The 12,965-nt window shown below is 31.7% G+C and overlaps 1 protein-coding gene across 1 annotated transcript; it reads right to left on the bottom strand.

The window, feature by feature from the left end:
• Positions 1-6,264: 6,264 nt before the first annotated feature.
• On the bottom strand, positions 6,265-12,480 carry LOC101495827 (uncharacterized). The gene is made up of 13 exons (XM_004489119.4): positions 12,249-12,480; positions 11,947-12,122; positions 10,606-10,678; positions 10,331-10,405; positions 10,127-10,237; positions 9,756-9,798; positions 8,493-8,586; positions 8,151-8,253; positions 7,970-8,065; positions 7,853-7,885; positions 7,535-7,634; positions 6,682-6,766; positions 6,265-6,584 (listed from the first exon to the last, which is right to left on the bottom strand). Exons 1-13 carry the CDS (start codon positions 12,342-12,344, stop codon positions 6,455-6,457), a joined length of 1,215 nt encoding a protein of 404 aa, XP_004489176.1. The 5' UTR covers positions 12,345-12,480; the 3' UTR covers positions 6,265-6,454.
• Between the last annotated feature and the right edge of the window lie 485 nt (positions 12,481-12,965).

Below are 12,965 nucleotides of genomic sequence, written 5' to 3'. Positions count from 1 at the left end.
ATTGAACAACATTTCAAACATCTTAGAACATTTTTAATGATTACTAAGAAAAATGGATTGGTTGTTTCAAAATCCAAAGTTTCTCTTTTTCAAACAAAAATCCGTTTCTTAGGACATTATATCTCTCGGGGTACTATCACCCCTATTGAAAGATCTCTATCTTTCGCTGATAAATTTCCTGACAAAATCCTTGACAAAACACAATTACAAAGGTTTTTAGGATCTTTGAACTACATATTAGATTTATGTCCTAACATTAATAGGATAGCAAAACCTCTCCACGATAGATTAAAGAAAAAACTTGTCGCATGGACTGATGAACATACCAAAATAATTCAAATAATCAAAAAACAAGTTAAAGAAATACCTTGCCTACATTTAGCTGACCCATCAGCCCAAAAAATTGTTGAAACAGATGCTTCAGAAATAGGATATGGGGGTATCCTTAAACAAAAAACAAATAACAAAGAATGCATTGTACAATTTACATCTGCGCACTGGAATGATTGCCAAAAGAATTACTCTACCATTAAAAAGGAAATTCTTTCAATTGTCATGTGCATTACAAAATTTCAAAGCGATTTACTCAACCAAAAATTTTTACTTCGAATTGAATGTAAATCTGCAAAAGAAGTTTTTCAAAAAGATGTTCAAAATATTGCATCAAAACAAATTTTTGCCAGATGGCAAGCAATTCTTAGCATTTTTGGTTTTGAAATTGAATTTAATAAAGGAGATCAAAACTCAATTCCAGATTTTCTAACTAGAGAATTTCTACAAAACAGGACTTGAGTGATGCCCAGAAAATCCAAAAGAATTGAGGTCCAGAAGGACCAACCACAAGAAACCCCAAAACCTATCTCATCTGCAAAATCCATCTGATCTTGGGTAGAAGCTGTCGAAGAAAATGAAGCTCAAAGCCTAATTCAAAAATGGTTTGCAAGCCAACAAATAGTTGGTCCTGACAATTTCCAGGAGATAAAAAACTCAATAGAAGAAAACCTTCAGCTCCAAAAAATTGCAAAACTCTACCAACTCCAACAAGAAATTGAATCCCTCCAGATACAGCTGCCTTCTTTTACGGGACAGGAAAGGGGAGAATCTTCAAAAACCCCTTCTCAAAAAATTATTTCAAAAACTTTACAGGAGGAACCATCCTGTAAAATAATTTCAAAACTCTGTCAAGGAGAAACCTCAAAAATTATTTCAAATGATTCTGAAATTACTATTTTTAAACCAAAATCAGAATATTTTGTCAAAACAGATTATCAAAACATTTGGACAATCGAGGATCATTTCTATAATAGAAATCCTCAATTAGTCATCTCAAAGATTTTTCCAGAAGGCTGGTTTTTCAAACCATATGATTTATCAAAACCTCAGCCTTACTATAAATCTATTCTTGAATGTACATGATCTGTAACAATTCAAGACAATCCAAAAGAAGGCCCTGTAGCCTATTCAACTGCCAAAATCCACAAAATCATCCCACCTTCAGAATGGGGATCAAATCTTTACACACCAAAACAATTCCCAATTGATTTCAAAACCACAGTGAACCATTGTAGGACCTTTAATTACTGGGACTATCAACAAGCCTGGTACAACGTTTTTCTCATTCAAAACCAAAAATTTAGCCATACTTGTCTATTTTTCTTTAACCTAACCATGGAACCTTCAAAAAATCCACAATGGTTTGCTCATTGGTGGAAATTCTTCGGCTCCATTCCAGATATCTTGAAAACGGAAGTCCAATAAAGCTTCCAATTATACAAAACCCATTACAAACCAACAGAAAGGGAACACATTTTTCACCCCCTAATGTTATTCTCTACAAAATTCTTTCTACCATGGGTATTAGCCTGGTATTTTGATATCAATCAAAAAGAAACTCAAACAATCCTCGTAAGAAGATTCAAAGTTAGATGGTGGACAAAATTCTCTATTCCACCAAGTATCAAAAAACAAGTTGTGTCAACATGGCTCCAAAGGCAAGAATGAAGAAACCAGACCCAATGGCAACCAAATTCTTGGCCCAAAAGTCATTTGCCCAAACACAACTAGCAGCGGCAAAATCCGAGGATGAATACTTTGAAATCATGGCCCAACTTCTCAAAAGTAAGGCCCAATCATCAAAACATTCCTCAGACAACGCTTCAGAAGACACTATCAAAATAGAAAATGAAAATGAAGACGACTGTGTTCGACATCTTATTACCCATAAAATGAATGTAACGGCCCAATACTCTTGGCCCATTTAAAAAAAAAAAAGTCTATCATGTAATGTATTGGGTCAAGCCCCAAAATAGACTTCATCAAAAATAAGGTAATTAAGTCTCGGACCTAGCCTGTATCCGATTCCAGACTTACAAAAAAAAAATTATTATCAGAAAATACGAATATTTTCTGAAAAGCAAAAGCAAAAGATTCGGGCACTTGTCTGCCATTTACACTAGAATCCAAACGTGGCACCGAAAGCAGAAGAAATCTCATCATTTCCTCCACTACACCAAAGCTGTACAGCAGGACCCTTTCCCTATATAAGCAAGGCTTGTCTTCAGTTCAAGGCAGAGTGGAATACAGCAAGATAACTTCTGTTAGAAATCTTGAGAGTTTCTTGAGTGTCTCCTATATTTTTATTTTGTATTTTCGTTTTCAGTTTTCAAAACAAGATTCCATTGTAAGTATTTGTTAGTATGTTTTAATCATATTCCGTTTTTCCTTATCGTATTCTTCTCTAAATTCTGCAAATTTAGTATGCTCTGCACTTGCAGCTAACAACTGATCTTGTGCATCAGAAAGTGTGTTTAGTATGAACTTTTGTTTTTTCTTTGTTGTTTTCCAATTTGTGTTGCTAAAAACAACTAATTTGAATTTACCGTTTTTTAATTTTCGTGGTTTGTGGGTTTGGTTTTGTTTCATTAAATTAGCAAACGCCATATATCACATGCAAAACTTTGAACAAGACTTGATTTTTTTGGAAGTAATATTAATACTAATACATGTTGATATTAGTTAAGATCAAATTACTCAATTGAAAAAAGAATGTAAGTTCACATATATAAACTCAAAATAATATATATATATATATATAGCAATTTAAAAGCCATCATTTAAAATTTTATTTTAGTATTTTATATGATTTTTTTAATATTTATATCATCTTATTAGTGTTACGGAAAATTCTAAACTTTACATGAGAACTACAAATAAATTCAATGTGAGGTCGAGGTTAATCGGATAAATTTTTAAATAAGCTATATATATGTGAGGTCGAGGAACAGTTTACGAACAAATTATTTAAGCTAGAAAGTACATAATGAATTATGAAATATATAGAATTATCGAATTTAATTCATTTATCCTATATTTTTTTTTTCACCGCGAACTTTTGTCTCAACTTCTTATTTTCATTTTTCTTCACCATCCAAACTTCTTCTGGGAAAGGAGTAGAATTAGCTGAGTAAAATAACTACATAATAAAAGACTAATTATTTTATTTGACATCGTAAATGTCTTATTTTCTTTGATTTGAACTAGCATACCTAATCTTGAGTATTTTCCTCAATTCTAGTTTTTATAGACTCCAAAATATTCAGTGTAAAGAACATTACAGAGAAAATCTACGATACAAATATTTCAAATCAAACACATAAATATTAAACAAAAAATTTCAAATCAAACAAACAAATATTAAACAAAAAAGATGAATATTGAAATAACAATATCAATTACAAGGAAGGGTGTTTAAATTGAAATTGTCCCATTTTAAAAGTTCCTGTTAAAACTAAAAATATTTAACTCAAGATTAATCTTGGTTATAAACGAACAACGTTATTGGTTAATGAAAACACACAATTTTAACTTATCCACATGAAAACTGATTAGAAGATAAAAAGTAAATAGAGACAAGAGAAAATATATCACACAGAGATATATTCGGATTCACCCATCACGAGTTACGTCAAGTCCTCACAATTGTGAGATTTTCCACTAAGTGTTCAAAGCAAGATCGTTCTTGGTTTTCACACGGCTTTTGTAGATCAATCTTGATATGTTACAAAGTACTACCTTTCATCATCCATTAACATATATTAAACCACAATTATTCTATATACTTATATAATTTGGTTTTTACACTTTATCACAATTAATCATTATTCATTTTTCAATTTTTTAAACATAAATATTTTTTTATATAAAATTTAACTACTCCCATATCTTCAATCAAATTCATCTGAAGTTTCCTCCAAATTATACGTTAATCACAATTCTACATTTGATTTTGATAACGCCATCCTATACTCATCCACACAAATATATAGAAGATAAAGACGAATGTTTCGATGGAATTAAAATATTGTTGTTCTAATATATCAAATAGATGAATTATTGTTGACAAAATTATAACTAAAATGTCTTTTTTGAATAAAGTAAAAGTAATAGTATTTTTTTAAAAAAAATTATTGTGACAAATAAAATGTCTCATATAAATAAATTAAAAATAAATTTTTTGGGGTGATCGTGGTTACTCTACGTCTTCGTGAAGTTTTTGGTTTAAAGTGATGGCCAATGAACATGACTTTTCGGAGTATTTGTAGGATCATAGAAAAATCTCGGTTTGGTGGGTGATGTGGTGGCGGTGGAGAAGAGTTGGATAATGGGTTTGATAACTAGTTTTTTTACCAATTTTGAAGGTTATTGGGTAATGGTCAAACATCATCGTTTTGGTGTGATTTGTGGTCCAATTAAAGGTATTTTTGCTCGCTTCAAGACTTTTTAAATGATAGACTACCTAGTAACAACTAAAGATAATTCACTTCATCGTGGTGCTTCTGATTTGGATAATTCACTATGTGTGGGTGGTTATGGGTTTGTAGAAACTTTTCTAACAATTGTTTTTTGATTTTTCTATATACAGACAAGTGTAGGTACATGTATTGGGTTTGTTGGACTTGGACATTAGTTTTCCATGTCAAATATTAGTTCCCTTTTACTTCCCACATCCCTTATTTTGCTTCCCACACCCTTCAATTTTTTTGTAAATTCAAAATACTCAAACTACCATTCCCTCTTTATTCAATTAACCAATCATTTCTATCTTCTTCTTCATCTTCATTAACCTAACACATTCATCTTCAATCATCTTCAACATTGAATCATTTTTGCCATCTTCAATCATCTTCAACATTGAATCCTAAACCCAATAAACAAAAAAAAAAAATTCCAAATTTGTGCAGCATTACGTGAACTGAGTTCACGTAGCAAATACGTGAATTGAATTTAAGTACACATACGTGAACTCAGTTCACGTATGACTCATATGTTTCAAAAAACTGATCTTCACATGAACTGAGTTCACGTATGTGTACTTAAATTCAATTCACGTATTTGCTACGTGAACTGAGTTCAAGTACACATACGTTAACTCAGTTCACGTAGCTCATATGAATTCTTAAACTCCATTGATGTACGCAATCTTAAATCACGTACGTTTACGTAAACCTAAATCACGTAGCATCTGTATTTTCGTAATTTTATCAGCTACGTGAATTCATTTCACGTAAACGTACGTGACGTACGAAACCCAGATTTTGAAAGAAAAAAATTGAAACTACAAAACACAACAACATACATACCTAGTTGAGTTGAATCACTATAATGATGATGTTGAAAATGATTCAAGATTATTGAAGATGAAATGTATCAAAATGATTGAAGAAGATGAAGAATATTGAAGAAGATGAAGAATATTGAAGAAGATGGAAAGTGTTAGGTTAATGAAGATGAAGATGATGAAGATAGAAATGAGTGGTTAAGTGAATAAAGAGGAAAGGATATTTCGGATATTTGGGATTTACAAAAAAATTAGGAGTGTGGGAAGCAAAACGAGAGGTGTGGGATGCAAAAGTGATATTAGTTTGGTCCATGTAAATCAATTTATTGACTTGGTTTTTCATGGCAAAGTCATACTAATGGCGAAGTCATACTATATTGCGATGTCACTCAAATACTTGACTTGGTCAAACTTCATTCATAATCAAGTAGTCAGACAAATTATTAATGTGTTTAACTAAGATCAAATTGTTTAATTAGCGTTATCTCTGATTGTTATCTCTGATTGAAATAGTCGTTAACTAGACTTTACTTATTTTCAAAATCAAACTTTGAACTTCTCTAGCTTCACTCCCCTGCAAAACCAATGGATTAAGGCAAAAAGAAAAAAAAACTAGGAAGAATAAGATATCTTTTCATGGAACAATATTAAGAAAGATCCCTAAATAAAAATTGTGAAAATTGTATGTTTTACAAGTCTATTTCCAAATAGATTACACCAAAATTGGCTGGCAAGGAGAAAAGTTGAATTACTCAATAATCAACATCATGTTGTAAACTAATTAGTACAACATATACTAAGTAATAGGGCAAAACTATGTCTGTCAGGCAACCATGATTATGAGGCTGCAGCAGATGATCTTTGAGTTTTTAATCCAAACAGATCCTCAAATAGCATTGGAGCCATGGGAGGAAGATTTGCAGGTTTAGGAGCCATAAAGTTAACTATCTTTTCATGAACATTATACCTTCAATAACAAGTCATTCAAAAACTTATTCAGTTCTTCAATGCAAGGTATATATGATAATGGTAGAAAAAGGAAATTAATTGGGATCATTGTGTACCTTATCTTGCGACTTTTTGAGGCACGACGATCAACAATTTTGCGTTTTTTGGTTTGCATTCTTTTCAAAGCATAGAATGCTTTCTCTATTCAAATGAAAATAGCCGAAAATGAGAAAATGGAAATAGTCTTATTTCAAGAGAGGTAATGACAAATATATTATGGTGGAAAAATGAGCATAAGTAAATTCCAGCCTTTGAAAATATAGAGCTGACTGTTTGAAAAAAGTAATACAACGAGAAAATTTTCTGATAATTAATACATCCTTTTACTATTTAACAGTCCAAATGTTATAATAGTGTTATAGTGTATAGTTTAATAGCTATACTCTCGAATTATAAACAAATTTTACATAGACGTCCAATCATTTTTACTGTTTTATGACAACATAAAATTAGTTCTTAAAACTTGTTTACTCTGACAAGATGATGAAATATGAAAAATAATGATAGCATCAGTATCAGTATAGATCTATATAAATTTATGATACATCTATATAACTTTTATTATTTATATGTATCGGTATCAGTATAGCTGTATAGCACATCTATTCACTTAATGATCATGAAAAATAAAAGCCCAAACTAGTCCAATGATATTAGAAGTAAAAACATTATTAGAATAAAATTATAAAAAAAAACAAGTTATAGCAACACTCATTCTAACACTCTTTTAAATACTCTTATTGGGTGAAATTTATGTGGATCCCACTATTTTATGTAGGACCTATTTCCAACGTGGTTAGACCTACATATATATTTCACCATAAGAGAGTCAGTATTGAAAAGAGTGTTAGAGGGAGTGTTTTTGTTAACACTCGTCTAAAATTAATCAGCCAAAAAGAAATTGTTTACCAGATGATGAAGGATCAACTGTCTCGAAAAATTCTTTCAATAACTGCTGATAAAATTCAGAATCGTCCAGCAGTTCAGGATCGCCGTCAATATGTGTTACCTGAGCAGAGTAAAATTCAAAAAATGGAATTTAGTTGTGATCATACTGTACCTTATATGTATACTCCTCATTCTATACCATAAAATACTGAGGTTATAATTCAAGACCTAAGGCTGAGCGACATGCTATCATCTGACAAAAAGATATTACTTGTTGAATATCTAGCACATTAGGTCTTACAAAACAACAATCAAACACTAGTAATGTATAAAGTTTACCGCTTCATTAGAGCTATCATTGACCTCTGCAACCTGAAGAGATATGCAAGTAAGTGTCAATGACAAAGGTAATTAAATCAGCTTCTTGCTGTTTAGAAACAACTAAGATTGACTTACTGATCCAAGTATATTAACAGTTGATCTTCTCAGTTGCATCTGCTTGATCATTCTACTGGGATCTCTCATATAAGCTGCAACTTGATTGCTGATATCCTACAACAGGACAACAAATTAGGAGTAAAATAATCTGTCACATAGTAGAAATTGTAGAATTCCCTGTCCAGTCACAGAACCTCACCTGATTAAAAGCATGCAATTTGCCTTTAATTGCAGCAGCACCAGTTGTCACTTGTGTCATCCTCTGCCATTTGTTGATTGACTTGTCTCTGAAAGATGCTATGCTGCAAGATACAACAATGAACACATCAGCCAAGCAGACATGCAAAATGAAGAACAACACATGTTTAAGATAGAAATGCAGCCAAAGTACAAAAGTTGCTGTTTGAAGTTTCAAGCATAATCAACGCGAAGATAAGGTTCATGAAACAAAAGCTATAAGAGTCAAGTCTCAACGCTGCAATGTCTCGAGAAAATGAATGCCTAGCACAAGAATAGTGCACTAAGAAGGTTATAAAAATACCTGTTGTGCATCTGGGAAATCTGTGACCACTCTTGATCAAGACTGTCATCCAAATGATTAGAAACTTCTGAAGCTTTCGATGACCTTTCTGAACCTTTATTAAAAGAAAGGAAATTTTGGTTACTTTAGAAGTTGAAAGTCACACTAGAACATTACCATCTCCGGCACAAATCAATGTTTTCAACAAGGTTCTTAGAGTTTATTAAAAGAAAGACAAATTTGGTTACTTTGGAAGTTGAAAGTAACATTAGAACATTATTATCTCCGGCACAAATCAATGTTTTCAAGAAGATTTCTTAGAGAGGTCAAAGGCAAGTTTTTTTTTTTTTGGAAATCTATCAAAGGCAAGTATTTTTTTTTTGGAAATCTAACAAAGGCAAGTTTGGAGAGTATTATTTCCATGTGTGCCAGCAGTAAATAGAAAGAAGTAAAATAGATACAGAATTTATCATATTTTGAGCTACAAATTACAGTTAACTAGAGGCCTACATGAAGAACACTTGACCAGTTCTCCACTCTGCCAAACAATTATTATATGAATCATTTAGCCTACATAGAGAATACTTTGCCAGTCCTTTACATGGCAAACATTTATTATATGAATCCACACCTCAAGCAGCACTTAAGGCATTGAGATTTAAGAAAATTTTGTAAATGCATACACACAAAGGGGTGCATAAAAGCATACAGATAACACTTAAATTTATTTGATTATAAATGATATCATGATAATGATCCACAGTTCTACACAAAAAAGAAGAGCATGTATATCATACATAATTTTATTTTATTAAAAATGACAGCATAACAAGTATTATTGTTCAAATGAGAAAATTATTAACACCAAAACAACAACAAACTGGCTTAAACTTGCAATATATATCTCAAATAAATTAAAGATTTTTTAAAACCAGAAAAGAGATATTGGTGGACTCTTCTTGTTAGGTTTCATATATATATCCATCTACTTTCAATCACAGTAACGTGTAATATTTGGGCCAAGAAAGAAAAATAATCTACCAAATGGAGGAAACCCCTTCCATTAATTATTGCAACGAAGTACATGCTACACGGTATAGATTAGGTAGATAGTAAGATAACTTTTCCTACAATTCTTCTTCCCTGATAGTCATGTCCCACTCCCAACGTTTGACAATCATGCCCCACTCCCAGAGGTGTCAATGGAGCACAAAGGATAACAACTAACAAGACAGAAAAATCTACAAGAAACCAGAATGGGAAATAAGAACAAGAAGAAATCACCATTGATGGCTTGGGTAACTGATGGATTCTTTGCAATCAGAGCCTGGAACAAGAAAAAAGATCAGCAACTGATAATTTTTTACATATAGACAGAATCGGTGACTAATAAAATTGAACAAGATCAAACATATTAATATCAATATAACAAAATACTGACTTTATAGTCTTCATTTGACAAGACATAGGCCTGGTTTGAATTAATTTCTAGCTTATGGGAGCTTCTCAATTAGAATATGTTTATGGTTCTTTACTTACAAAAAATACTTATAAGGTTATAGATGTTTACAAACAAGTTAAAAGAGAGAGCTTTTGAAAAATAGAGATGCAATATCTCATTCAACTTAGATGAGAAGCTATTTTTAAAACCACACCTCTTGAAGTTCCAATATAGAATCTAAGGTCTCCTTGGAAGAAGTAATCAAATCTGCATATGCAGCTCTAACTGTCTCATCTGATTCACAGAATGAAGCTTTTATTGATTCCTGCAGATATTTACCATGTTTCACCATGCCATTTAGATACGATAAAATAGTAAATGACGTTAAATCACAAAAATGGGGTAGGAAAATAATTACCTGGGGCAGCCTATTTGAACTTGAGAACGGTTTCTGAAGTAGGAATCTGAGCTCAAGAATTTTGTACCAGAGGGCCTTCAATCAAAACAAATTTTGATGATATTATAACAAATTCATAATAGAAACCACTAAATAATACTATAAGTGACAACATCTATATCTGGGTTCATTGTACTATGATATAAAGCAAAGGAGAAAACAGAAGATTAGATTAAATAAGTGACAAACAATCACTAAACACAAAAGTCATCTCCACATTAAAACAGAAAGCACACCTTCTGGCTTTTCACAGCTTGTCCTTTTAGGAGATCTTCATCCTTATGATGCTTCAAGTTCTTCAAAGTGTTTCTGAGGTAAGAAAGATAAATTTCTCATTTCAAAATCCACGACATCTCATAGGTTAAGCAAGGGGAATAATACAATAAGTTCACTGTAAATCGATTCTTCCATAGAAAGAACTACATAACAGTTAGTACGATGATTCATGAGCCATCAGGTTGGTAGCAAACCAGACTTCTCACATCAATACGAAAGCAATATCGTGCAGATCTTGTGCAATGCACAGTATTAACAGAAGCAAGAAATCTCGGTCAAATAAACAGTATTAATGGTAAGTAATACAAGACATTTAGAATAACAACAACAATCATAACAATCAACTAAATTTTCACTGATTAGATAGTCCAACTCCAAGCCTTCAAGGGTATGATTCAAATTAGATAGTACCTAGTAGTAGTAGCAGAAAATAAACATATTAACATATGCATAGTATTTTAGTAGGAATATATATCTATTGCCAATTAACCATATAACACAAGTAGAACCAGTGAAACAAGTAAATTATTAAACCAGACACAAAGGCTTCAACTGAAACAGGTCCAAGATAGTAACGTAATACACACACATGTGTCGGTGATACTGACATATGTCAGACACCAAACACACCTTCAATCTAAAGTGTAGGTGGTGCATAAATTGTAGGTAGTCTTACCTTGTATTTGCAAATGCAACTATGAATCTAGTAGTACTAGTTAGCAATATAAATAAAGGTCCTATTTGGATAAGCATTAATTAGGCGTCTATGTTATAAGCACCTATCATACAATTGCTTATATATTATTGATATAACAAAGGATAAATAAAGTCAAATTATTTTGATATATGATGTAAGCAATTTCATAAGCTATCCTAGAGGCATATCCCAAACGGTTTCTAGCACTTGTTAGCTATGTAGCACCGAAACTTCAGGTTAAAAGCACGTTTGGTGCTTGACACCGACACATGTAGTTACCGTCAATCACTTCTATTTTCTTAAATTATTACACATTACACAGCTTGTCGGTGTTTGTGTAAGTGTTCCATAGCTTGTCATGTCATCAATCACCAATTGCAAAAAATAGTTGTTTGTTCGATTTCCAAACACTACAATGCAGTAGTGTCACTGTAGCTGCTATAAAACAACACTTCATACTAACTAACACATTGAATAGCAATAGCAATTTGCTTCAATTCCGCTACGTTATAGTTATTTGGTAACACCGATAACTATCTTGCAATATAAATTAAAATGACATCCACAATATAAACAAAATAAAGTGTATGAATTGGAATCTCACATCTCCTGGTGATGAAGATCCCTATACTCTTTCTCAAGCTGTTCCATCTCATCATTTTGCCATCCATTTTGCTCTTCAGTCCTATCTTCTTCTTCTTCTTCTTCTTCTTCATCTCTTCCCTCATCCTCTTCTTCTTCTTCATCTTCCTTCACTTCCTCCTCGCTATCATCATTGACCTACATCATCAGAAGAAAAAAAAAAACATCATTAATCACAAACTCACAAAAAAAAAATCAGAGGCCAAAGTAAGCAAAAATCAAAAAAAGAAAAATTGAAACAATGGATGAACGGTTAGCGGTTACCTCTTTGTAGGACATATCGTCATCATCATCGAAGTAATCATCCGAATCACTGTCACTTTTTTGCATTATTTTAGATTTCTTCGAAGATAAACCCATTTTTAAACCTAATTGAATTCAATTTATTAATTATTTTTTCAGAGAGTTACAAAAATATCACTGCCACAGTATGGAGGTTGGTTCGACGGAAGGGAGAGCGAAAAGGAAGAGGAGGAGGGTTCAGGGTTTTCAGACTTGTTTTTTTTAATAATATATATAATCAAAACGGCGACGTATCCACAATTTCTTTTTTTCTTTTAAATAAATTTTTTTTTTTTTAACTGTTTTTCATGGGTCAAACTATAATGCTGTCTAAAACCCATAAATATCTTTTCGAATTTTTTATTTTTCCATCTACTAATATTACTATGTTATTTTTAGTGTTAAATATACACAGTTCAGTACTATTGTTTGTTATGCATAATGTTTATTTTTTAAATAATTAATTAAATATTATTGAGATATTTTTTTATTAAAAAAATTAAGATGAGATAAGGGTCTCCTAGTTTAAGGTAGAGAAAATCTTAAACTCTTTATTGACATATTTTTGCCAATTAAAAAAGTTTGGTTAAAGAATTGTTGTAACCTATAAGTATAAAAATCTTACTCAAAATTGTACCTATTTTCTAGACTTTTCTTTGTGATTATACACATGTAATAGTAATTTTTTATGCAAAAATT

This window comes from Cicer arietinum, chromosome 3 (genome assembly GCF_000331145.2).
Source record: "Cicer arietinum cultivar CDC Frontier isolate Library 1 chromosome 3, Cicar.CDCFrontier_v2.0, whole genome shotgun sequence".
Classification (NCBI taxonomy): Eukaryota; Viridiplantae; Streptophyta; class Magnoliopsida; order Fabales; family Fabaceae; genus Cicer; species Cicer arietinum.
This window is presented reverse-complemented; position numbering and strand designations above follow the sequence as displayed.